The sequence below is a fragment of the Notamacropus eugenii genome, chromosome 2 (assembly GCF_028372415.1).
Source record: "Notamacropus eugenii isolate mMacEug1 chromosome 2, mMacEug1.pri_v2, whole genome shotgun sequence".
In the NCBI taxonomy this organism is placed as follows: Eukaryota; Metazoa; Chordata; class Mammalia; order Diprotodontia; family Macropodidae; genus Notamacropus; species Notamacropus eugenii.
Window position 1 is genome coordinate 353,895,609 of NC_092873.1, and position 27,820 is coordinate 353,923,428.

General features: G+C 38.0%; 1 protein-coding gene and 1 long non-coding RNA gene across 3 annotated transcripts in view; one reads left to right on the forward strand and one right to left on the reverse strand.

Moving 5' to 3' along the window:
• The window catches only part of SOCS7 (suppressor of cytokine signaling 7), a 38,085-nt gene extending 18,354 nt beyond the window's left edge, over positions 1 to 19,731 (forward strand). For both annotated transcript variants that reach the window (XM_072646220.1, XM_072646221.1), the window contains 4 exons: positions 38 to 166; positions 10,707 to 10,842; positions 11,291 to 11,450; positions 14,027 to 19,731. In XM_072646220.1, coding sequence (XP_072502321.1) covers positions 38 to 166; positions 10,707 to 10,842; positions 11,291 to 11,411 — 386 coding nt within the window. In that variant the 3' untranslated portion in view covers positions 11,412 to 11,450; positions 14,027 to 19,731. The remainder of the gene's footprint in view (positions 1 to 37; positions 167 to 10,706; positions 10,843 to 11,290; positions 11,451 to 14,026) is intronic.
• Positions 18,372 to 26,812, reverse strand: LOC140528416 (uncharacterized). The gene is made up of 2 exons (XR_011975183.1): positions 26,683 to 26,812; positions 18,372 to 18,721 (listed from the first exon to the last, which is right to left on the reverse strand). It is a non-coding gene; the product is annotated as an uncharacterized lncRNA (long non-coding RNA).
• Between the last annotated feature and the right edge of the window lie 1,008 nt (positions 26,813 to 27,820).

A 27,820-nucleotide genomic window follows, 5' to 3' on the forward strand; every position in this document is an offset into this window, starting at 1 on the left:
CCTCCTTCTAATATGAGTTTTCACTTTCTGATGAAAGGAACTTTCAGCCTCTGGTGTCACCCCAAGTTTGAGGACCGTTGCCAGTCAGTTGTGGAATTTATCAAGAGGGCCATTATGCACTCCAAGAATGGGAAGTTTCTCTATTTCCTAAGGTCGAGGGTTCCAGGTAAGATTTTTGTGTTTTCTAACTGACTTAGATATGATACTGACCTACTTTAGGCTATTGGTTTTGTTTTTTAAATTTTTACTTATTTACATTTAACATTGATTTTTTAAAAATTTTGAGTTCCAAATTCTCTTCCTCCCTCCCAGTCCTCCCCTACCTATTAAGGCAAGTAATATGATATCAATTATACATGTAAAGTCATGCAAAATTTATTTCCATATTAGCTGTGTTACACACAAAAATAAATAAAAAGCAAGAAACATGAAGAAAGTGCAACAAGTATGCTTCGGTCCACTCTCAAAGTTCATTAGTTTTCTCTTTGGAGGGTGGATAGCATTTTTCATCCTCGATCCTTTGGATCATTGTATTGATCAGAGAACCTAAATCTCCCGCAGTTGAGCATTGTTACAGTATTGCTGTTACTGTGTACAATGTTCTCCTGGTTCTACTCAACTTTACTTTGCATTAGTTTAGATAAATCTTTCCAGGTTTTTCTGAAACCATCCTGCTTGTCCTTTCTTATAGTATTCCATAACAATCTTATATTGCAACTTGTTCAGCCAATTAGTGGGCATCCTCTCAATTTTCAATTTTTTCAGGCTGTTGTTTTTGACTGAGATTGTTGTAGCAACCTTTCTTGCTGATGTGTCATGTGGTAAATCTGTTGCCCTTTGTATATTAATGTCTTAGCAAGTTGAGGATGTCTCTCTGGTCATCTGACCATGTGAATGAGAAAATGGATCCCAGTTGTGTTCAGGCATGTGGTGAGCAATTGACACTTTGTGGTGGTCATTTGTCCCCTGCCATAGTCATATGAGCACTTGTATGAGAATTTAGTAATTATACAACCAGATCTGTAGGATTAATCTGTGCCGAAGTAGAAAAGCTAACAAGTTCTTGCTTAGCAAAGCAATTGTGAATGTCAGGGAAGCTGGTTTTACTTAGAGTCTGTTAAAAAATTAAAATAAAACAAACCACCATCATTTCTGCCCAGTCCCCTTCTAACAATAGATATTATTTATAACTTGCCACCCCTACAAACAGTGACAGTGAAGACTGCCCTTCATTTGAGGGAATCTCAGCAGTCGCCATCTTTTGCTCCTTGTCATCTACTTTTCCTGCCCCCTAAATTGGGGGCTGACAGCATAATCCTATCTAAGAAAGAAAAGAAGTAATTTTTTTGTGGGGGTGGGAAAGAGAGAGCTTTAACACATTAGATAGAATAATGGGAAAAATCTGCAGATTTTAAATGAAGGTTTTGTGATTCTCTTTGGGACCATTTGCAGCATGTGAGTAAAGTTGGTATGGAGAGAATACCAAAAACTGAAGAGTACTGGAAAACCTCTGGTAGGAATGTTAGTTATAGGATTGATCCAGTTTATTGGAATATTTGAAATCCTGATAATTTAACTAAGATATGATGGATTGTAAATTAACTGTATTCTCACTTCCTTTGCTGGTGTCAGCATAGTTGGGTCCCTCATTTTTTTTTTTTTAAGAGGAGAAACTTGTAGCAGTTAGGACTCCCACTTCCATATTGAAATTGCCCCTCTTAACATTACTTCTCTACACAGAAAGATGTGATCTTCTTTGAAAGGGTTTTAACTAAGATTCTCAAAACCAGGGGTGAGGAACCTTTGACCTTGAGGCCACATGTGGTCCCTCTAGGACCCTTTGACCGAATCCAAACTTCACAGCAAATTTTTTCTGTGAAGTTTGAATTTGATCAAAGGACTGCACTCAAGGACCTAGTGGACCACATATGGCCTTGAAGCCGAAGATTATTCCTTCCCTGCTCAAAACTATACTGAGTTTTTGAGGAAGTGTTGCATGATAATCAAATAAGGAAGTGGAATCCAGTCCAAAAAGGAGATTTTTGAGAGGACAACCTAAAATGGTTGTGTTGTACTAGGTAGGCACAAGAAAGAATAATTTTCCAGGAATGATTGAGCATGTTTGCTACATGTGGGAGATCATACAATTAACATTAGAAGCAGATTGGGGAAGGTTATGAATGTTTCTTATAGAAGCTACCTCCCACAGAGTTAAATTTCACTGGGGTAAAGAGGGCAAAACCTACTTCCTTCTTAGCCATTACTTCCAGCTCATTTTTGCTTGTTCCTGTAATGTGGGCAGTACATGAGTTCAGTTTAGCACAAATTCATTTCCATTACTGGAAACACTACTTAGAGTGCATGTCTTGTCAACTTGTCAACTCTTGTTGAGAGTATCATTATCACATGAAGTAGGACACATTTATTTTAGTTACAGGCTAGACACTAGGATTAAATGGTTTTGTTGGTAAGTGTGAGAGGACCAATGAACGGTTGACTTCTAGCTGAAAACTTGGCTGATCTTTATAGGGTATAGGCCTCTGTTTTAAGAATCACATGGCAAGTGGCTGGAGCTCTGAAATAATGCCACTTATAGTTAACTGTGCAAAATAACAACCTGATTATAAGGAATGTATGAAAGTATGTAAGTCAAGGACAAAGATCTCTGGACCACAGGGAATGGTTAGGCATTGCAAGAAGACCCTAAATGCCCAATCTTCTTTTCTCTAATATTGCTTTCTTGGGGAGGTAGGGAAAAAGGGAGAGGAGAATGTTACGGAAGGAAAAGAACTAGGGAAGAGCAAGTGCTGATCACATCCTGTCAGTCACTGCTACCCTATCTTGGATTTCTCTATGTGTTTAATCCTTTCAATTTGACACTGGCCTATGGCAGCAAGAATCTAGATAGGTGGATTTATTTTGGGCAGAACTGTCTGTTTCATGAAACTAAATGGTAAGATTAGCACTGGAGTTATCTTGGTTTAAATTGCCATTTAGGAACCCAAGGACAGAAAGTAATAAAATAGGCAAAGTAGATAAGCTCATTAAAATTCAAGTAGGTGTAAAACATCAGATAATTGCAAGCTCCTTTTTTTTTTTTCTGTAGGATATTGATTTAGACCTGGAAAGGACCTTAAATGTCATTTAATCTAACTTCTCACTTAACAAATGAGCAAATTCTTAGACCCAAATGTTGTAATTTGCCCAGGTTATACTGGCAATAAGTAGCTGAGTCTAAATTTGAACCCAGGCCTTTGAACTAGCACTTTTTACATTGTGTTAGGCTACCTTCCAGTACTAGGTATGTTCTGTTAAAAGAGATTATGTATTACTTAGGGAATAGATATATAAATTAGTTAATTTATCAAACATATTGTGGAATTCAGAAGCTTTGCATTATTTTCCTTTTCTTTCCAAATGTGCATGCCTCCCCTGCCTCCCATCCCCCCATGATTTTGCTGTTACTGAAATGTAATTCATTTAGCTTTAAATATTTAAACGTTTTAGTTTAAATAAAATTTTTAAATATTTAAAATTAAAATCTATTTGATTAAACTTGAAACATTTTTATACATATAGGATCTTTTCCTGTTTCTTTAAATGGAAAGAATAATAGCCCCTACCTCTCAGAGTTGTGAGAATCAAATGAAAGAATATTTGTAAAGCACATAGCATGATGCCTGGCACACGGTAGGTCCTGTATAAATGCTAGCTGTTCTTATCATTGTTATTGACAGCTTAGCAGTAATATAGCTAGGTCTGTGACACACACTGTTTTAGTAACTTCTTGTGTATAATTCCAAATTGCTTTCCAGAATGCATTCACGGGTCAAACAGTGCACCAATATATCTGTTTTCCTGCAGCCCCTCCAACATTTATAATTTTCCTTTTTTTTTTGTCATCTTTGCCAGTCTGATAAGGTGGAGGTGGAATCTCAGAATTGCTTTAATTTTCACTTCTAATTTATAGTAATTTTTGTAACATTTTTTTCTTATAGCTATAGATAGCCTGGATTTCTTGCTTTAAGAACTGCCTGGTCACATCCTTATCCCATTTATCAGTTGGGGAATTGCTCTTATAAATATGTGTCAGTTCCTTATGTGTCAGGGAAATGAGACCTTTATCAGAAAAACTTGCTGCAAAGATTTTTTTCCCCAGTTGTTTCCCTTTAATCTGAACTTTATTAGATTTGTTAATGCAAAACCTTTTCAATTTCATGTAATCAAAACTGTCTGTTTTATTTGCTGTGATCTCTCTTGTCCCTTTTTTGGTCATGAACTTTTCTTCTCTCCATAGGTCTGATAGGTAATTTTTTAGGTTTCTCCAGTTATTTATAATGTGACCTTTTATATCTAGGTCATGTATCCATTTGCCACTTTTCTTGGAATAAGGTATGAGGTGTTGGTCTAAATCTATTTTCTTCTATACTGCTATCTAATTTTCCCAGCAGTTTTTATCAAATAGTGAATCTTTATCCTCCTAGCTAGAGTCTTTATCTCTTTTGAGCATTAAGGTACTACATACATTTCTTCTGTCTGTTGTATAGCTAATCTGTTCTATTTTTTTGATCTTTTTGTTTTTTAAAATCAGTACTTAATTGTTTTGAGAATTATTCCTTGGTAGTGTAATGTGAGATATGGAACTACTAGTCTTCTTCTCACTTATTTTTGTTATTTCCCATGAGATTCTTGACCTTTTTTGCTTCTACATGAATTTCATTATTAATTTGGAATGGCATGGAATATTTTTTTAATTAATATTGTCATTTTTATTATATTGACTCATCCTATCCATGAACAATTAATATTTTTCTAATTATTTAGGTCTTTATTTTTGTAAACACTGCTTTGTTGTTTATATTGTTCTTATGTGTCTTGGTAGGTAAACTCCCAGAAGTATTTTAATACATTGTGTAATAATGTTAAATGAAATTCCTCTTTATCTTCCTTTATTGACATTATATAGAAGTGCTAGTGATTAGTATGAACTTATCTTCTATTCTGTGAGTTTGCTGAAGTTACTGTTCCAGTGATTTTTTTAGTTGACTCTTTGGAGTTCTTTAAGTACAATGTTTTATCATCTGCAAAATGATAATTGCATTTTTTCTTTAGCAGTGCTTATTCCCTCTGTTTTTTTTCTTGTCTTACTGTTATAGCCAGCATATGCTATGTCAAATAGAAGTTGTGGCATTCATTATGTCTTTGTTTCATCCCTGCTTTTATTGGAAAGAATTCTTGTTTAACTCAGTTGAATACAATGGTTGCTCTTGGATTTAGGTATATACTATTTACCATTTTAAGGAAAGGTTCATTTAGTTCTATGTTTTCTGGTGTTTTTAATAGAAATGGGTATTGGATTTTGTCAAGGTTTTTGTGCATCTTTTAGTATATTATCTTTGTCAATTTGTTGTTGATAGTTTTTCTAATATGAAATCGGTCCTACATTCCTATTATAAATCCAACCTGGTCATGGTGTATAATCTTTGTAATGTGCTATCTTAGCCTCTTTGCTAATATTTTGCTTAAATATTTTGCATCTATATTTATCCCTAAGGGATATTGGTCTTTAGTGTTTTGGTTATTTTGTCTTTTCTGTTTTGACTGTTCCAGATTTATGAATCAAAGTCACATATACATCAGAAAAGGAATTTGATTGGATCCCCTGTTTTACTACTTTTTGCAAACACTTTGTGTGATTGGGTTTGGTTTTTCTTTAAATATCATAGAATTCAATGAATCCATTTGGTCCTATATTTCTTTTTCCTTTAGAAGTTCATTTGTGGCTTGTTCAAATTATTCCTTTGAAACTGAGGTATTTAAATTCTTTATTTCTTGTTATGTTAATCTGGATATTTTATATTTTTATAAATGTTTTATCAGTTTTATTGGAATATAGAGTAAGGGAAAATTGTTTCTAATTTCCTTTATTTTTAATTCATCATGAATTCTTTTTCATTTTTGTTACAGGTAATTTGGTTTTCCTTTTCCTTTTTGATCAAATTAGATAATAGCTGTATAGTCTTCCCCTTTCCTACCAAAAATATTTTATTAATTAATGTTTTGTTTTGGTTTTCAATTTGGTTACTCTTTGATTTTTTTTTTTAGGCTGTCTATCTTGGCATTTAATTAGTTTTAGAATTTTGTTGGTTTTCTAGTATTTTTAGTTTCATTTCTGTTTCACTGATCTTTTCTTTCTCTTTTTTTATTAATCAAAGTGCTGACAGATATAAGTTTTCCCCTAAGGACTACTTTGATTGTTTCTCCCCAGAATTGGCATTAAATTGTTAGTCATTATCTTTAACAAAATTATTTATTGTTTTTGTGATTTGTTCTTTGATCTACCAATTCTTTAGGATTAAATTAAAATGTTGCTATTATATTATCATTTTATTGCGTTATCAGTAAAATATGTGTATAATCTGCTTTTCTGCATTTATTTTTGAGATTTTTATGTCTCAAGACATGATCACATTTTATAAAGGTGTCATGAATAGCTGAGAAATATGTGTATGCCTTTCTGTTTCCATTCAGTAACTGCCTGAGATCTGTCATATCTAATTTTTAAATACAGGAAGTTTTGCAATTTTAGACTAAGGTATATGCATTGGTGCAGTGCAGTTTTTTTTTAAATCCATAAGGCAAAGAAAATACAGATGGTAGGGTGAAAAATTATTTCACAGTAAAATTAGAATGTCCCCTTGCCATCATTATTTATATTTAAAGTACATTTGCATAGATAGAAGAAAGAAAATATTTTCACATCTATTTCCTGGTAATCATTTATTCAGGAATCACATCTTGAAGACTTTTTTGTAGCTCATTTACTTCAACCAGTTTGTTTTGTTTTGTTTTTTTGCAAATGAAACATGTCATCTCCTGTTCTGGTATTTTGTAGTGTCACATATGCATTATGTTTTGACAGTAGGAGCCCCCATGTCTTCAACCATTGTTGCTGTAATCTCTGATTTGCCATTTGAACAGTCTTCTAGGAGGTGATCCGTGGGTTCTTTTAGTTTCTACTTTGCCCTGGGTTCTAAGATTTCTGAGCAGTTTTCTTTTATGATTTCTTGAAACATGATGTTCTACCCTCTTCTTTTGTTCATAGATTTCAAGTACTCCAGTGATCCTTAGCTTGTTTCTCTTCAATCTGTTTTACAGATTAGTTGTTTTTGCTATGAGATTCTTTACATTTTCTTCTTTCTTTTCTTCTTCAGTGTTTTGACTTTATTTTATTATTTCTTGATGTCTCAGAGTAATTTGCTTTTATTTGGTTATTTTTAATTTTCAAAAAGTTATTTTCTTTGGTAAGGTTTTGTACAGTCTTGTTCAAGCTATTCTCTTCTTAGAGTTTTCTTCTCTAGCTATCACTTCTTTTCCCATTTTTCCTCTACTGCTCTAATTTTATTTTTTTTAAATAATTTTTTAGCTTTTTAAAAAACTCTTGCTTTAACTCTTTTAGGAATTCTTGTTGAACTTGTGTCTGTGATGTATTTTTCTTTGAGGCTTTGCTTGTAAAATGTTTTTGAATCATTCTCTTATGGATTTATGTCTTGAGCTTCCCTATTGCCATAATAACTATTCATAGTGGGATTCTTTTTCTGTTTGCTTATTCTCCCAGCCTACTTCTTGACTTGGGATTTTATGTTAATGATGGGCTTTGCACTTTTTGGGGAGGGGGAATGGGAGTGGCATGTGGCCTGACCTGAGCATCTGTCCTCTTATATCCTGCTACTTTCACACCTTAGGCTGAGACCATTGAACTTTTCTAATTCATCTAATGTCGTAGACTACTTAGCATTGCCTGTTACTTGTTGATCCTCAGCATTTGTACGTTTCTGAACGTTTCTAAGCATTGACTTACTAAGTAAAATTTGTGGGACTTTACAGTATGACATGGGTTGTTGAATATAAAGTAGGACCAAATCAGTGTATAATATTTAGCTGTTGGAAGTGTCTACACATAGCTTGAGAAGCAACAGCTCATTGTAAAAAAGAATCATTTTTATCTTTCAGGCATTGTGGACCTTCATCTCTTTTGTCATTAGCTTACTGTTTATTAACATTTATATTGTCAGTTGTTGAAGGAACTTTGTTGATAGGAAGAATCATTGCTGGAATCAAATGAAGAATTCTCTTTCTCTGCCTCACCTATTTCAATTGTAATAATTATGTCATTGAATTCTGAAATATCTGAAAGCTCGCCCATTGGATGAGTATGATGGGACATTTCTTAATAGTTCTTTTTTTAATTAAGTTTTCTTCTGTTTCTTACATCATTATAATTATCTCAATTATTTTTCCCCCTCCCAGAAAATCATCCTGTGTAACAGATATTTTTTCAAGAGGAAAAATATGTCTAATCAATATGTTGAAAACGTCTGAAAACATGTAACACCTGTGGCCCTTTCACCTACACAAAAGGGTAGTTTGGAGGAGTCCTCTTATATCTCTACACTTGATTCCTGCTGTATCTTTATATTTCTTATAGTTCTAAAATATTTTCATCAGAGAGTCTCTTGGATATTTTATCATTAATGATATAAGCAAAACTATGTTACTATGACAACCAATTCGGATTTTGAAAATCTCCCCCAGATTTTCAAGTTAGCAAAATAGGAAAAATTACATATAAAGATAAATTTATGCTCTATTAATTGTTGACAAATTTTTTTAAACATTTGACAAATTCTACTGATATTCCAAGGGGAAAAGGCTAATAGTATGGGCAAAGAAATGACCCAGTAGAAGTAGTTGTAAGATCACATCTTCATATTTACAATAAAATCATTCAACCAACACATCTGGTCCTTATAGGTAAAACCATATTTAATTTTTTATATAATGTGAAAAGAGCTTTGGAATGCTAAGGAAAGTTGATAACAAAGGATATAGTTGAGGTATGAAGTAGACATGTCTTTTTGAGTTTCAAATGTGCAAAAAAAAAAATATTTTATCATTTGATGAGCCCAGTCCTGTTAATAAGCATTTATTTTTTTCCCCTCTCCCCACTGGAAAAAAAGAAAAACAAAGCACTTTTTAACAAATAGGCATGGTCACACGAAACAAATTTACAGGTTGGCCATACCAAAAAATTTTATATTTCTGTACCTTGAATCCATCAGTATCAGGATGTGGGTATCATGTGTCATCTTGGGTCCTCTGGAATCATGGTTGATCATTGCATTGATAAGTCTCACTTCACTCTGTATCAGTTCATATAAGTCTTCTCAGGTTTCTCTGAAATCATTGCTTTTGTCATTTCTTACAGTACAATATTATTCCATTGTTTGACTGTTCCCCAGTTCATGTTACATCCTTAGTTTTCAGTTCTTTGGGAAAGAACTGCGTATCTTTTTCTCTTTCTTTCCTTTTTCTGGTTTCTTTGGCTTAATAGTGATATTGCTGGTCAGAGGGTATGCACAGTTTAATAATTTTGGGGGAGCTTAGTTCTGAATTGTTTTCTAGAATCCCTGGACCAATTCACAGCTTCAAAAACATTGTTTTAATGTATCTATTTCCTGCAACCTCTCTTATTTGTCATTTTTCTTTTTTTTCCCCCAAGTTGGACAATCTGAGGTATGCAAGATGGAGTTTCATTTTTTTAAATGTACATTGCTCTAATTATTAGTGATCAAGATCATATATGGTTATTTGATAGCTTGCATTTCTTTCTTTGAAAACTTGTGCAAAAACTTCAATTTTATGTGATCAAAATTGTCTATTTTGTCTCCTGTGATCATATCCCATGTTTAGTCAAAAACTCTTCCCAGTGCCTAACTAGCTCCTTCCATTCTTCAGATTTTGATCTAAATTATTTATTCTCCTTTCAGTTTTTTCCTTCAGAGCTTTTATTTTGTTATAATTTAATTTTTTTTAATATATTCACTTTTTCCAGCCATTCTTATAGTCTTTTGGACCCAACTAAATTTTTCCCCCTCTGAGGCTTTCTAGATTCTTGTAGAGTTTTTTTTTTTTTATATCTGAGTTTACTTGGGTTTAAAAAAATCTTTACCTATAGTAGTTCTTCATTGTGTTTAGTGTTTTCATCCTCCCTTGGTTCCTCTAAGCTCAGAATTTGACAAGAGGAAAAGAACAGGTTAGATTGCTTTTAAGGACATCATAAAGCTCTATTAATAAATGTAGTTTTCTTCTCCCCTCCCCCCAAAAAAATTCACCTGTTTTTTTCTTTTTTTAGTGGTGGCCACCTAGTATAGTAATCATGGTGACAATTCATATAAAATGAAGTGTTCCTAAAAGGAGTCACCTATTTTGAAATCCTCACACACCTTCCCAAATATGTGGGATGCCAGAAGAAAGATCCCAAAGAAGTCTTATCAATAGATCAGAGGAAGGATTAAATTAATGGGGTGAAGGAGTGCACATGCATATCTTATTCTTAAAAGCTCTACTTACTAAGTGGGGGAATAAATGGCATGTGGTTTTATCCGGTTCAGTAAAGCTTAAAAATATTGAGAAAAAAAACCTGTCAGGGCCATGTACTTTCTAATTTTGGATATAGCCACAGCCCCTTTCTTTTCCAGTCAATATCTGAACATTTTTCTCAGCTCTAGAGATGGAAAGGACAATTGAGGTTATCACAGCTAAGCCTCTCAATTTGCAGATGAGAAAACTGAAGCCCAGAGAGATTAAATAATTTTCTTGCTCAGATCACCCAGCAACTAAATGTCTTGTTTTTGTTCCTAAAGGACTCCCACCAACTCCAGTTCAGCTCCTCTATCCTGTGTCCAGATTCAGCAATGTCAAATCTCTCCAGCATCTTTGCCGCTTTCGAATCCGACAGCTTGTTCGGATTGATCACATCCCAGATCTTCCTTTGCCGAAGTATGTTGACATTTGGATTTGGGGGCAGAAGGGGAATATGGGAAAAGATAAATATATTTCCTGATAAAACCTGTTGGCTCAAATTTCAGAGATGAAGCTTGGCATAAAATGTTCTTAGCTATCACCCTTTCCAGGTCTTATTTCTTCCTAACTCTAACTCTAGAGCTGTAGTATGCATCCAAATGAGGAGAATGTATATGTATGCCTAGTAATCTCCATGGAAAGTTAGGTGGGGAAGAACATGGTAGAAGTAATATTGGGATTCCTGAAGGTTGAAGCCAGAGAAAGAGCATAGATGAAAATATGGAAAGGGATCTGTATGAAGAGCAATTGAGAATGGTCTCCCTTGTCTATAGGAGGAAGGGAATAGAGCCTTATTTTTCTTTAAAAATTTTTATTACATAATATATCTTTTATTATAATTGCTCCTGCCAATTCTGTGTCGTAGGCCTCTGATTTCTTACATCAGAAAGTTCTACTACTATGATCCTCAAGAAGAAGTATATCTGTCCTTGAAGGAAGCGCAGCTCATTTCAAAACAGAAGCCGGAGGTGGAGCCCTCCACGTAGCGAGGGGCCCCCATGACAGTTGTGTTGCTGTCAGGTCAGGTATGTGCCCTACTCTGCAGTGTTCTCCTCAATGATTTCAGAGGCATGAATTGAGTACTTTCTTTCTGTACTGAACCCTGTATTAAGCGCCTTCTTTCCCTCAAGGAGCTTATAGTCTAGAATAGAGAGGGTCGTAGGTGTAAGCTAGAGCAGACTTTAGAGGCCACCAACTCTAAATTTTGCATATGAGGAAACAAGCTCAGAGAGATTAAGCTATTTGCCCAGGGTTGCATGGGGAGTGAGTGGCAGAGCCAGGTTTTGAACCCAGGCCTGTGACTCCAAATCCAGTGTTTTTTTCCACTTCTGTCTTGATACCTTAAGACATTAATGTGAAACACCTAAAAGAATATTTAGAGAGAAAGGTAAAGATACCTATAAATGAATATGGTGCTGGATACTAAGTGGGTAACTTTTTCCACCTTTCTTGGAAGATGCCCACCCTGAATTTATTCACCCTCAGGTACATAATCAGCTGTGGTGGAGAATAATTTTTGGTTTCTCTCATATACAATTATTTAGAAATCAGAGAAAATCTCTCATCACCAGCAAATTAAATGGCAACCATAGTCAAGAACTCAGAGCATAGGGAGGGCAGCTATTTCACCTCTTTCTAGAGTTCCATTTGGACCACAGGGGGAAAATTATTGGAGACAATTGATGAACCAGAAAATTCACTTTAAGAGTTTATGTACCCTTTGCTGGCCCGCTAATTTTTCTTCCTGTAAAGCTCTTTGGCATCATGTATTTTTAGAAAAATTCTGAATCTTTCTTAATAAAGGATGTTGAAGGATGGAAGAAGAGAGGGGAAAGTTGCTGGAATTCTGTTGTCTTTTTTTCTTTAGAACTGGTAAGACTCTCCCCAAAAAGCCAAAACAAAAAACTATCAATAGAGGTATCTTAAAATGAAAAGGGAGCTTTTACTTTTGATCTTCATCCCTACTGCCATTCTATAATAAAGGGAGAGTAATTTTACATATATTTGCCCATGTTATATATACAACACACTTTATGGTGGGTCTATGTTTTCCTTTAGCTAAGGCTATTCATGAACTTCTCTGTGCCCTTTCTCCTGACTCTAAGTATTCTAAGTCTTTCTTTAGTAAATGAGTTATGTAGACCAATAAGAACAGGGATATTTTGGCAGGATTTAGGTAAATTGCATCTCGGGACCACCTATTCCAACTCTTTTAATTTTATAAATGTGGAAACTAAGACCTAAACTAGAAGCAGGACTCAAATTCTGTCTTTCATGCACTAATTTTGGTGTTGTTTCCACAGTACTAGTGAAATAGTATCTGATGCATAGATCTGTCTTAAGGCAACATTTATAGAAATCTAAGGGATGTAGTAACCAATAGGATTTCTCTGCATGGTAATTTTAGAATGTGTGTACCATAAGGGATGAAAGTGTATGCAGTGTCTCACAGTGCTTCCAAACGTCAGTCAAGAAGTCCTGGCATTTTTATTTCCTGGTTTGCCAACACCATCCCAAATGATGAGACTGTTGCACAGATCTATAGAACCACAGTATTAGGCTATGGGTGCCACCAAAAAAATGTACTTCCCAAAGACAGCATCATTTCTGTGCCCATCCTTTTTTAAAAGGAGAAATTTTACCCTCCACAACCTCCTTCCCCCCACTACCTTATTAATCAGAGTAAGATTATTTTTCTTAAAACTCTGTGGCTAACCCAGTACAGTTGGATAATAATAGATTCATCCAACTCTCTCCTGTGGTTCCAAGAAGCTGTAGCATGGCTAGACCATGAAGGTGGTTGAAGCAGGTGCTATGGAGCACTTAGAACTTAGTCAGACACTTAAGACACCAAGGTTATATCCACCACATCCAGGGCATATCCACTGCATGTAGGGCTCTTGTCAGTTGTCTCCATTTTTGTCCTGCTGCTAGACTTCCAGTAACTCAAGAAGAGAGTGAGGCTGATGACCTTGTGCAATTTTGCCTTACTTAAATCCAATTCGTGTCACCCTGTGATGCCATTGGACAAACAGTAACAACAAGAATAACCCTATATGGTTCCTGCTGTACATATATTGTGAGACCCTTGTCTTACATGGTTATGGTACTTGTTAGTCTACAACTTGAGTCTCAACTGATAAAACCCTTCTTAAATCAGGACCAGTACAAAGTTAAAGCAGCCAACCTCAGCAGCTGTTTTCTTGACCATTTGGTGTAACTTTCCCAAATTGGTGACAGCCTATTAGGAGCCAGGCACCCAAGATGTTAGTGAAGTAATTATAGATTGTTTTAGCCCCAAGGCACTATCCATAACTGTGCCTTGCCTGTGAGGGCCACTTGTGAGCCTATGGGGAAAAATAGAAGGCTATGAGACCTTCAGGAAAGGTGTTAGGGGACACAGAGAAAAGGATAAGGAGTCATAGGATGCCACCAAGTGACAGGTGCCACAAGATGTCTGCCTTTGTTACATAACTTAAGATAATTTTTGTTGGTACCCTTGGTACCCATTGCATTTTACTGTTTAACAATATCCATTCTACTTCAAGAATGTTGGGCCTTTGTCCTTATTGATTTGATTTTTCTTTCTTTTCCACCTAAGGTATTTTGGTGGCCACGCTCCAGTTGCAAAGAACCAAATAAAGCTGCATGGTTGATAAGGGAAGTGAAGAGCAAATGGGAAGAAGGAACAGTTAGGACTTTCTGTACAAAATGTTTGATTCCCAGATAAGGCACAGAAGAAGCACACAACAACAAAGTTCTTGAGGTGGGAATGCCACCTGCCAGCTCTTAATCCCTTGTTGGGATCATACAACTGGATCAGCTCCTCGGAAAGGTGGAAAAAGTCTCAGTACTGTTTCTTTTTCAGAAGTTTTATTTTTGATATTTCCATTTTCAGGATGGAAAACAGTCTTAAAAGCAGCTGGAGATTGTGCCCATTTGAGGTGGGTTTGGGAAAGAGCTGCCCCAATCAGTGACAAGAAAGGGCTTATGAACAGACCCTTTGGTGCTCTGCAGTGGAGAAAACATGTCATAAGTAATAGGGACCTGAGGGAGGTCAGAATGAGGAATTTGGCGTTCCCTAGTTAAGAGCCTTTTGTATAAAGTATAGGCTCCTTAGAGGATCTGATGAATAAGGGCAGACAATATGGAACAAAATATTGTGGGAAAGAAACTGACAAATGGGTCGTGTTCACAACGAATTTGAAGTCTTTTCACACCTGTTTGAGGTCTGAGATTTTGAAATCACATGCCTCTGACATTTAGAAGCTTTTAAAATTTGCTCTACCTATTTCCTGAAATCTGTGACCTCAGGGTACTTCTGTTCCTTCTAAACAGGAAGAAATAAAAAAAAGCATTTTAGTTCTCCCTTCTCTCCTATAGCAGCACATTTTACTCCGGACATGGTACATCCCATCGCTTCTACAAAGGAAATAGTATTTTTATTGTTGCTTGAATGATTCAAAGCCCCAATTGTGGTTTCATATTCTTCATGGAAACATGTAGTGTTTCCCTGCTAATCCATCCACCAGTTACATAGAATGAGGATAGAGGTGAGGGACAAAACCATTGCCCTTTTTCTAGAGATGCTATCCCCAGAGTTCAGGATCCTTAGAATCAGCAGAGTGTTAAATCTCATGTTTTAAAGTTTATCTTCCTGTCTAAGCATGCCATTCAGCTTCTGGACTAGGGAGGTAGCAAGGGGGTGAAGAATACTATGGATCACTGCCCTTCTTTTGATGAGAAATCCAATCCAGTGCTGATTTGTAAGCTTTTCTGTCCTATGGCATTGACCCTTAAGTATTTCTGTTGAAAGGGAAAATGCAGGGAGGCTTTTTGGAAGCTTAAAACTTGTCCCAAAGGTGACCATTACCTGACTCTGAATGATAAGCTTTTGAGATTGTTGTCATGTGGAATTGACTGATTGGAAATTTCATATTAAGATGTAAACTTATAAAAATTCTGATCTAAGAGGAACTGCAGTATAAAGAAGACTGTTCATGCCCTGCAATAGGTGCTCCATGAAACTGTCTCCACAGTTCCCCTGTGTTTATCTCTACTTCATATTACTGTTAACAAACCAAGATCGTGGTTTCCTGAAAGTCTGGAGTGGGGCCTGAAGTGTGTCTCAGTAATTTGTAGAAATACCTCATTTGGAAGCATTGACTACTGAAGGCTGAGATGGTGACTCCTCCTGTCACATGTCCCCCATCTCAAATGATTGGTCTCCCAAACTATAAATCTTTAAAAGGATGTAAAGACACCTAGGAAATCTGGCCATGAAATCTGTTTTGCAGTATTAACATAGCCCGCCACTCATATCACAAGGATCATTTCCTTTCTGTGGCTCTTAAAGGAACACTGTTAATGAAGAAATAGACTGAGCACCTGTGAACCTTGATCCTGAAGAGGAAAGTTGGGATCAGAAAAAGACAGATGCTGAACCCCTATTTTCTTTGTCTATTGCTAATGAAAGATTGATCTTCCGGTATTTTCAAGGTATTGTGGGGATTCAAAAGGAGTCTGGAATCTGATTCCTGCCCTAAGTTTAGATAAGAATTTGGGGAGATACTTTACATTACACAAAGCATTTAAAAAACAGTGTTACAATGTAGAATCAACTGCCAAATTGCAGTAGATGTTTAATAGGAGTTAAGGGAGCGGTCTCTGTGAAGTAGAAGCAGGCAGGGAAGGCTTTGTAGATGTGAAACTTGAAAGCTTGGTGGGATTGAAATAGGCAGAAAGAGATAGAGCAGCATGAGTAGATACCCAGAAGGAGTGAGACATGTTGGGAACCACAGAGCCCCAAGCCATACTAGTTACATGCATCAGCTTTGAGTTTTTCCTCCTTTTCTTTCAGCTCATTGGTTTATAGTAGAAACCTCCAAGATTCATCAGCAGATCTGAACCCCAAGAGGGTATCTGGAGGCAGACTGCTGAGTGGTCTTCAAGAACTACTTTCCGCTTTCCTGGCAGCCTCTCAGGGCCCTCTGAAAACTGCCAACCCCCACCTATTGTTCCACAGGGACAGTTGAGGAAGTAATGTGTAACATTGCCCTTTTCTCTAAAGGCATTTGGATTTCACTGGCATTATTTGAATTCTCAAATCCTCAAACTGACCTGAAAAATTGACAGTTCTCCCCACGTCTTCCCTCTCCTTGGTTGCAGAGGCAGCTGCCCTGCTGGCAGCCTCTTGCTGGTTGCTCATCCCACAGCAGGGTATGGTAGAGCAGAAAAGGGTGGGAAGGGACTTGGCTGTCCTCAGGAAGTGAGTCTGGGAACAACAGAAAATGGTGGCTGAAGGAGTGGCTGAAGTGACCCTGAAAAATCAGGCCCAAGGGGTTGGAAGTAGAACAGGGAAAGGCCGAGCAGCTATGCTAGAAACATATACCCTTCATGCCCTCCTTCAGATACCTTCTGATTAGACTGACTTACCTACCTCTTCCTCATTCACATTAAACTCGATGAAAATGGCAAGTTTACTCATGAACTCATTCTTCCCTACTCCCGTTTTCTTTTTAAGTCACAAAAACTGGAAAAGACAGAGGATCATCACTTCCAAAAGGGTTGGCTTGGGCAAGTGATGTCAGTTGCACCCTTGGGCTATTTGCAAAGCAGACTCACTGAATTAATCCTCTTGTCCATTATTTACTGTAACCTTCCTTAGGACAGGAAAAGATTTAGACTTATGTGAGCTAGTGACAACTACTGCTATAACTTGCTATTACTTGAAATTCGTATGCTGCGATGGGGGTAGGGAGGGTGGGACTTGTGGGGAGATATACATCTATGGGTGAGGACAGATGGCTTTGAGGCTCCTGATCAATAATGTTTGCCTTGGCCTGGGGACCTAGTGGCCCTGTGCCTAGATATAATGATTGGAACCCTCTGGAGCCTGAGCTGCCTCAGGGAAGGGACTTGGAAAGGGGTGGGGCCAACTCCATTCTGTTTCTAGTAGAGCTGCTTATATAAAAACCCCTTCTCTTTATTAAGATTGGGAACAGTGTGGAGGTGACAGGAGCTTCCAACCCACTCTGCTCCCAAGAAGAGTTGAGGGAGGTCAGGGCACCCAAGAGAGGTGCTGGAGATGAGGCAAAAGGAGAGAGACATGCTAGGAGAAGGCCCAGCCTCTCAGGTCTTTGCTCTGGGCTTCTGGAACAGCAAAGCTTTCCTGAACCCTCTGCTCTTAGCAGAAAAAATGTTTTTGTTTTCTCTTTTACCTTCCTTGTTGCCTCTAACTTCCTTTTGAGCTCTGGGGTTGAAAGTCCCGGCAATGATTCTAAGAGGTCTGAAAGTCTGGGTGCATGTCTGTTTTCACTTACAGAATTGTTACCCATCATTTGGGGAGTTGGGAGCATCTCTGTTGGGGGGGACCTGACATGTTTGCCAAGCTTAAGAAAATGTCCTCTGCCCCCAAGGGAGGAGCTTTAGAGTTAGACATTTTCCCTATGGGAATCTTTTGGTTTGGTTTGTGGGGGGTGGGGAGGGTCAGAAGAGGGAGAGGGTAAGTGCTTTTATCTATAGTCTCCAACATAGCTGGTCTTACACTGAATTTGTGCTATTGCATACATGTAGCCATCTTTCTTTTCACTGCAGCAGTGTTTATTGGTAGTTCAAAATGATTTATTTGCTCCTGGGGAGTAAAACTTTTTTTATTTAAAAAGAAAAAAAATTAATGAACCAACCTCCCCCTCTCCCTTTAAAATGACCTTTATAATAATTGTCTAAGGATTATTGGGTCATAAGACTTAAGAAGGCAGAGTCAAGTACAGAAGTCCTTGAGACATCCAGTTATAACCTGGAGAACGTGATCCTTCATGCTCAGCACAATCTAGAGGAGGATTTGGAAGTGATAGATTTGGGGTAGGGGTGGGGTATAGGGGGTAAGCCACAAAGACAGGAAAGCTAGGGATCCAGGTGCTGCAGTTAAAACAGAAATGGTGATGCACTGTTTTTAAAGTTTTATTTTCTGACACAAGGAAAAACCTTTACTTTACATGCAGATTATGTGACATTTCTGTATTTGTCCTCTTCACTCCTTTTCCCTTTTCTGGCTTGGTGCTGCCACCATGTTCCTTCCTCATTCTTCCTGTTGTTCTCCATCGGTCTCTTTCCAGCCAGCCCTGCATGCTGGGTTTGTTGACTCATCATCATTTGTATTTCATCTCATCTTAAAGAGTCCATGGAACACTTCCCACAGAAGGGCATGAGGCAGCAGCCTAGAAGGAAGTCAGGCAGCCAACAGTAGGATAGACTTAAATGTATGGTCGCAGCTGGACTGCGATCTTCTTTGCCCCTAGAGAAGGAATGCAAGAAAAACACAGTTTATACCCTTTACCAAAACTAAGGTGGTCAGTCACAGATGTAGAGCCTCAGCTCAGAAGCTGGAGTCTTCTCTGTCTTAGCTCCTCAGCCTGCAGAAGTGGATCAAGAACATCTGCTTGATTTCTCCCACCCAGGATTCTCTCTTGGGAAGGTTCTAACCCCTAGAGTTGCACCATGAATTTTCCAAAGAACATCAAAATCCAGACACTGATCTCTTGCAAGATTAGCTTGTTTGAATGCAGAAACTGGTGTTGTCAGTGACAAAACCATTATCTGTCTATTCGTGTTCTAGGGAAACTTTAAAAGCAGGGTGCTCAAATCTGGGCTCAGGTTGTTTGCTCATTCTCAACCAGAAGCTAGCCAGTCCCTTCCCCTTTACTTCCCACCCCCAACTTTATGCCCTTCTTGAAATCATCCTCACTACCACCAGCCCAAAGTGACCTGGCTTCTTTTCCCACTGAGTTTGGACATATTTTTCTTCCTACCTTCCCCTTGTTCCCTATCTTTTGTGCTTAATTTATTAAAATAGTTGCTGTATAATTTATTTTCATAAACTATTAAAATGTACTAAATGGTTAAAAAATAGACTTGCAGGCCAATCTTTAAGGGGGGAAGAGTATGGGGGATGGGAAGATGTTTTGATATAAACATAACAAATGCACTTTGGGTGTGTTTTGGTATTTTTCTTGGGGTGGGGGGTGGGGGGATGTTTGGATGTACCTGTAGATTAGTTACAGAATGGGGATTGTCTGTATATATTGTATTAATAGGCATGTTTGGACTCTTGTATTCAGACATTAGTAGCTGCTGCAGGTCCTGTTTGGAAATCCCATGTAAAATTCCCAGTTTTTTTGTAAGTGTTGGTGCGGGAGACATTTGACTCTTGTGTTTGTATCTCCTTTTTATGACTGTTGTTCAGACCCATGTCTTTTTTGGGGATGGGTGGGAAGGGGATTTGAAATAAAAATGTTTAGAAATGGCTTTGTGTTGGTTTCTCTCTAGCTTCCTTGGCCATATCACACAACTTCATCCCTAATAATTAGTATTATTTACTCTTTAATGGAGTCAGATGGCCTTCCTCTAAAGATTGGGCAAATTCCTGGATGCCAGGTAGAATTTTCAAAGGGGAACTTGTGAGATTTAATGATGCCAGAAGGGATGTCGGGCAGAAGCATATGGCACTTGGTAGATGTCTGTTGATAATAATTGTTGACATTTACACAATGTACTTTATATCCATCTTATTACAAAACCTTTATGAAGTCCATATTCCAGGTATCATTCTCATTTTACAGATAGGAAAACTAAGACCCAGAGACAATAAGTGACTCACCAGTGGTCCTATTTGTCTGAGTTGAGAATTTGAATAAGTCTCACTGGAGTCCCCAGTCCATCCATGTTTCCACTTCCTTTCTTGTCTAACTCTTTTCCCTTTTCCTGTCCACCCACAAAAAATGGAGGTTGTTTCAGGCCATTGACCAAAGGCCTCCCTATCACAGGATCATAGATTTGTAGGCGTAAGATTTGGGGGTGGGGAAGAGTAAGAAAAGGAAAGAAATTTGTTGAGAAATGTGGTCAGTCAGGTGACCCCAAGATGCCTTGTTTGAGATTGGTGGTGGAGACTGAATTTGTTTTAGAGAATAGTGGATCTCCATTGTCTCCTTCCTTTTTGTAGCATCATTGTAGTGTGGACCATTACCACTTCTAGTCCACTATCCTCATTTTTTTTTTTTTTTAATATATTAGGAAACTCAAATCCCTGGAAGGAACAAGATCACACAAGAGCAACCAAGATTCATTCTCAGCCCCATTCTGCTGATTCAGTAAGATGGAAACTTTAGAAATAGCTGCACCAGTTCTAAGCGCCTTCAATTTAGGAATTACATTTTTGTAGATCCTAATGGAGAAGGAGAAGCAGCAAAATCTGTCAACTGGTGATAAAGTATTCTAATCCCACTTAAACTTCCTTTTCTCCCTCTGCTGTCTTTTAATAATCTCTCTTCATGTAGTACTGCCATGGCCTTTCCCTCTTTCTGAGACTAGACCAAAGGGCAGTATTGAAGGCAATACAACTGAAAACATGGGGACTTTGAGAGTTTGCTTCAACAGTTTTTCCCTCTACAAAATCAGGAGACAGTGAAAAGGAAAAATGAAGCCTAAAATTTAAATGCTGAGGCATTTGATAATTCTGCCTAAGAGCCTTCAACATCATAACTACAACACTTAGACCTTCTTAGATTTTAACCTGGATCTTTAGGAGTTTAGGTTGCTTCAGCCATCCTCAGGAGAGAGTCACCTAGACACTTAGTGTAAAAAAAGAAAAATGTCAAGTTTCTCTGTGATTGAACTTGTGAGTCGTGGCTGCATTTTCTCCATAAAGAAAGTCAGTATAGCAGTCAAACAAACATACAGTTACCTAACCCCAGAACTGTGGAAAAACACTATATTCACTAAGTCTCCCTATCTGGAATTCATTGACCATCTTATGAAGACACACTAGCATGTCTGTCTGGAGGACCCAAGCAACTGCTATGGCAACCACATAGATAGATGTTTTTTTGTAAACAAGGAATAAATTGAATTGTGCTTTAAAAAAATAACCATTTGGTTGTTTTGTGCAAAAGACTATGCTAGGTTCATAGAAGTAATCTATAGTCTCTACCCTCATGGAGTTTACAATTCAATAGTATGATAACAGTATGATAAATTTTTACTATCCTAATTCACGATAGGGCAGCTAGGTGGTGCTAGGATAGAGTGCTGGGCCCAGGAGTCAGGAAGACTCATCTTCATGAGTTCAAATCCAACCTATGACACTAGCTGTGTGATCTAGAGAACTTAACCCTGTTTGCCTCAGTTTCTCATCTGTAAAATGAGCAGCTAGTGAAGGAAATGGCAAAGCACTCCAATATCTTTGCTAACAAAACCCCAAAATATGGTCACGAAGAATTGGACACAACGTAAACAACAAAATTCATGATAATATGAGCATTGGACTAGCTGAAGTTCAGCCTTTCATATTTCATGGGGGGATAGGGTGGGGAAGGAAAGACAAAAACATGTAAACAAGATAGGCTGAAGAATGTTTAACCTACTAGAGAACTTTTCAATCTCTTGTTAGCATATGTTTGAGTACAATGCTAATTATAAGTAGTTTTTGTCTTTCAGAACCTGTATATGCCAACATCAGAGTAGTTAATAATTTGAATGTTTATTTCGAATAAATAAAATTTTAAGTTTCTTTTTAAAAATATGCCATAAAGTCTTTTCTTTTAAACTCATTTAGGTGGGTGGTTTTTCTAATAGTTCAAATCAGTGATATTTTGTTAGACGTAGGATTTGAGGTATGGTATAGGTGACCATAGATTAGTCTCATTTGACTTGTAGTAAACTAAAGCTCGGAGAAGTTGAATAACTTGTGTAAGGTAAATAAAATGATGGCAGGAAGATCCTTCCCAAATTCCAGCGAGATATCTTAATGTAAACATGATTTTGGTTTCTCTCCAAAACCTCCAAAATAAATGTGCAATGGTCCCAGGCCATGGAAGAGCTCAAAAAGGATTTTGAAAATCAAGTAAGAGAGGTGGAGGGAAAAATTGGGAAGAGAAATGAGAGCAATGCAAGAAAATCATGAAAAGCAAGTCAACAAGCTCACTAAAGGAGACCTAAAAAAATGCTGAAGAAAATAACACCTTAAAAATAGGCTAATTCAATTGGCAAAAGAGGTCCAAAAAGCCAATGAGGAGAAGAATGCTTTAAAAAGCAGAATTAGCCAAATGGAAAAGGAAGTTCAAAAACTCACTGAAGAAAATAGTTCTTTAAAAATTAGAATGAAACAGATGGAAGCTAATAACTTGATGAGAAACCAAAAAATTACAAAACAAAAGAACAAAAAAGTGGAAGATAATGTGAACTATCTCATTGGAAAAACAATTGACCTAGAAAATCGATTCAGGAGAAACAATTTAAAAATTATAGGACTACCTGAAAGCCATGATCAAAAAAAGAGCCTAGACATCATCTTTCATGAAATTATCAAGGAAAACTGCCCTGATATTCTAGAACCATAGGGCAAAATAAATATTGAAAGAATCCACTGATCACCTCCTGAAAGAGATCCAAAAAGAGAAACTCCTAGGAATATTGTAGCCAAATTCCAGAATTCCCAGGTCAAGAAGAATATTGCAAGCAGCTAGAAAGAAACAATTTGAGTGTTGTGGAAATAGAATCAGGATAACACAAGATCTAGCAACTTCTACATATGATATTCCAGAAGTCAAAGGAACTAGGATTAAAACCAAGAATTACCTACCCAGCAAAACTGAGTATAATACTTCAGGGGAAAAATTGGTCATTCAATGAAACAGAGGACTTTCAAGCATTCTTGATGAAAAGACCAAAGCTGAAAAGAAAATTTGACTTTCAAACACAATTATCAAGAGAAGCATGAAAAGGTAAATAGGAGAGAGAAATCACAAGGGACTTACTAAAGTTGAACTGTTTATATTACTACATGGAAAGATAATATTTGTAACTCTTGAAACTTTTCTCAGTATCTGGGTAGTTGGAGGGATTACACACACACACACACACACACAGAGCACAGGGTGAATTGAATAGGAAGGGATCATATCTAAAAAAATAAAATTAAGGGATGAGAGAGGAATATATTGAGAGGAGAAAGGGAGAAATGGAATGGGGCAAATTATCTCATAAAAGAGGCAAGAAAAAGCTTTTCCAATGGAGGGGAAAAGGGAGGAGATGAGAGTGAAAAAGTGAAGCTTACTCTCATCACATTTGGCCCAAGGAAGCAATAACATGCTCACTCAATTTGGTATGAAAACCTATTTTACACTACAGGAAAGTAGGGGAGAAGGGGAGAAGCAAGATGGAAGGGATGATGAAAGGGAGGCCAAACGGGAAGAGGGAGTAATTTAGAAGTAAACACTCTTGGAGAGAGACAAGGTCCAAAGAGAGAACAGAATAAATGGGGGACAGGATAGGATGGAGAGAAATGTAGTTAGTCTTATACAACATGACTTTTATAGAAGTCATTTGCAAAACTACATATATATATATAGCCTATATTGAATTGCTTGCCTTCTCAGTGGGGATGGGTGGGGAGGGAGGAAGGAAGAGAAGTTGGAACTCAAAGTTTTAGGAACAAATGTTCAGAAATGTTTTTGTATATAACTGGAAAATAAGAAATGCAGGTAATGGGGTATAGAAATTTATCTTGCCCTACAGGACAAGAGAAAAGGTGGGGATAAGGGAAGGGAGGGGTGTTAGTATGGAGGGTACATTGGTGGAAGGGGCAATCAGAATGCAAGGCGTTTTGGGGTGGGGGGAGGGGAGAGATGGGGAGAAAATTTGGAACTCAAAATTTTGTGGAAATGAATGTTGAAAACTTAAATAAATTTAAAAAAGAAAAAATGATGTGCACATAATAGATGCTGAATAAACGTTTGTTGAGTAAGTGAATGAATGACTGGATAAATCCTCAAGTCTCATCTATGAAGTCTTTCTTGGTACCACTCACTAAAAGAGATCCCTGTTGCCTGGAATCTTTCAGACCACTCTGACCTCTTCTGTGTACTTAATCATTTTCTATTTTGTGCTACATACCTAATATCCCTATTGTGTACAACTAGCAGCTTCTTGAGGGCAAGGGATTACATCTTGGTGCATTTTGACATGCCCAGTGCCCAGCAGAGTGCCTCAGATATAGCAAATATTTTAAAAAGCCTTTGTTCAATTGAATTGCTCACAGAATCATAAGATTTGGAGCTAGTAGGACCCTTGGAAGTCATCAACATTGATTTTACAAATGAAGAAACTGAGGCTCAGAGAGGATAAGGTCAAAAGTCACACAGGTAAGTAAGGTGCAGAGTGGTTGAAGGAGTGACTGGTTCTTTGAAGTAATTGTCCTGCCCAGAGTCAGTGGGAAGATTGAGAACCTCAGGAAATCTATTTTAGAAGAATAGCTTTTAGAAAAGGACATGTGTGTGTGTGTGTGTGTGTGTGTGTGTGTATACACACAAAAAATATGTATAGCAGTTGTTTTTGTGGTGTCAAAGAATTGGAGATTGAAGGGGATGTTTATCAATTGGGGAATGGCTGAACAAGTTGTGGTATGTGATTGTGATGGAATGCTATTCTCCTATAAGAAATGACAAAGCAGGATGGTTTCGGAAAAACCTGGGAAGACTTACATGTACTGATGCAAAGTGAGCAGAACCAGGAGAACACTGTATACTGTAACAGCTATATTGTAACAATGATTAGCCATGAAAGACTTAGCTACTCTAATCAATATAATGATGCAAGACAGTTCCAGAGGACTGATGAAAAATAATGCTATCCACCTCTGGAAAACTGATGCACACTGAGAGTAGACTGAAACATTTTTTCATTTGTTTTTATTGCTTTTTTTAAAAAAAAATTGTTCTTTTGCAAAATGGCTAATCTGGAAATATGTTTTGCATGACTTTGCTTGTATAGTTGGTATCATATTGCCTCCTGAAGGGAAGAAGAGAATTGGCAACTCAAAGTTTTAAAAAATGAATGTTAAAATATAATTATTTCTTAAAAGCACATAAAATTTTTATGCATTACTTTTAAAACTGTGAGGAAAAAAAGTGTAGCCTTTAGGAGAGGGACTTGCCACAGAGAGATACAGATAGAGTCAAGTGAGGGTAAGGAAGTGGCAAAAGACAGAAGAGCTCCTTGAGGAGTAGAGAATAGAAAAAACTCAATAGAAAACGTAGATATTGGAGGTTATATGCAGAGGTCTATGGCAGACTTCCTCTGCCACCTAGTGGCCAGTGTGAGCTATGTCGTTCTACGTATACGGGATGCTTGGAAAGGCATTTCTAACTTGACCCATAACCATTACTTAACACTACATGGACCTATCCTGGGGGATAGTGCACACCCATTGGAAGGAAGCTGAGTTTTAACCTTCTTTGTGGTTCTGCTGGGAAGCCAGGCAGCTTCCATCTCATGAAATCAGGTTATCAGTGCTAGAAAGGACCTTCGAGACCATTTTTAGTCCAGTCCCGTAGAGGAGAACACTGAGTCTCCTAAAGGGCGAGAAGAGTGGGCGATAGCTTTCTTTATGCTTTCTCTAGCCTTTTCAGGCTGAGGGAACTGACATCTTGGAGGTGAGAGAGATTCTCCCATCCCCCCTCCAAAAAAAGTGGGTAGATAGATGCCTGCTGGTGGCAGTGCCCATGGAAAATGCTATATCCCTTGCCTCTCAAAGACATAAATGGGACTTAATATCCCATAGCTTAATACCTTCTTGGAAAGTGGTGTGGGGTGCGCCCCAAATTCATTCAGCTTTGTTTGTCTTAATCTTTTTTTCTCTCCTTACCACTACCCCCAACCCTGCTCTCCTTTTCCCTCCAGAGAGAGCTGTCATTCCCCTCCAAGGAGGACATCTGGAATGATACTATTGTTGCATCATGTCTGACTTCTGTTTTATAAAGCAACAAATGGCATCTGGGATGGGTTTAGCCCCAGCTAATCCTTGGGGAGGGAGGGCACTGACAGGAGAGACCAAGGGAAAGTGTCCAGGGATAGCTGCTTTCACTGTAAGATCAGATAGAACCCTTCCCCCTCCACCCCGTAGCTATCCTAAATCCTGTCTGCACCCTCCATGATGTTCCGCCTCCCCACCAACGCACACACACAAGACACACATAATCACTTCCTCCCTCCCTCTCTCCAGATCTTCCTCTCAAATGCTTTGCAATCTCAGCCCTCCCTCCCCAGGATTGCATCATCTTTGGCTTTGTTCACCAAGCAGCAGGTGGAGGATGACAACTAGTCCTGCTTGCCCCCTTTCTTCCTCCCATCTCTTCCCCTCAGTCTTCGGTTGTTTTCCCCATCCATCCTGTCCCAAGATAATTCAGTAGCTTCCTTCCTTACCTGCTGCTCCCAGATTCAGCCCTTCCCTTTACCTCCAGGAAATCATCAACTTAGAAGAAATAGAGAGAATGGCCTCAAACGAAAACGGGAGAAAGCCAGGATTTATAAGTCATTCCAATTATTCCTATTCCCCCACCTGGTCTCTGATTTGCCTGGCAGAAGCCTGGTGGATTTAGGTCAACAAGTCAACAAATATCTACTTGCTCGTTGAGGAGTAGCTTGACAGTAGCTAGAAAGCTGGCTCCCTGACTTCAGTCCCTACCTGTGACACAGACCATGTGACTCTAGGCTAGTCTCTTAACCCCCTCAGCGCTCTAAATAACTCTAAGACTGAGTAGTAGAGCTAGTGCCAACTTGCTTTGGTAGAGGGAATTTTCTAACCTGGGAGTTCCCTAGATCAATAAAATCCTGGGTACAGCCCCTATCCCTATGTACTTTGTCTATATACTTTAGATTTATTTCTCTGTGTAAATATTGTTTTCCCCTCATCCCCCAAGGAAATGTAAAGCTCCTGGGGCGGGGGCGGGGGAGAGGGGAATATTTTTTTTGTTGTTGTTTTACTTGGGTGAAAGGAGCTTCCTCACTGGAATATCAGCGAAGTCACAGGTCCACTCCTTCTCTCCATCCTATGTACCAGGTAACAAAAACAAAGGTCATACAGCTAAAGTAACGAGCAGAGAATTGTTGAAAGTGTTGGTAGCTCTTTGTCTGAAATTATAACCTTGTTCAATGGCAAAGGCATTATTGAGAGCCTCAGGAAGCCTCTTTTGCTTAAGGAGAAGCATTAAATATGGAGAAGTGGAAATAAGGTCAAATGAGGATAGGAAACACATTCTCTGGTCTGCTCCTCCTCTCCGTGTCTGCTGCTCTCCCATCTCCCCACTCCCATAGCACTTCAATGATGCTCTGCACTAGAGAGGATTTTTAATATCAACTTCCCAACCCTCTTTCTGCCTGTCATTTCCTTCCCTCATGGGAGGGTTAATCTGCTGGCCGCCTCAGCTTGGGCTTGGAGGCAGGGAAATACTATTGGTTGTCTGTCTAAGCAAGTCTCCCTTCTTGGTCTGTCTCTGCCTTGGAACAGACTCTGTCTGAAGGGACAAAGGGACCCATTGACCCCATAGCCTTGTGACCCCAC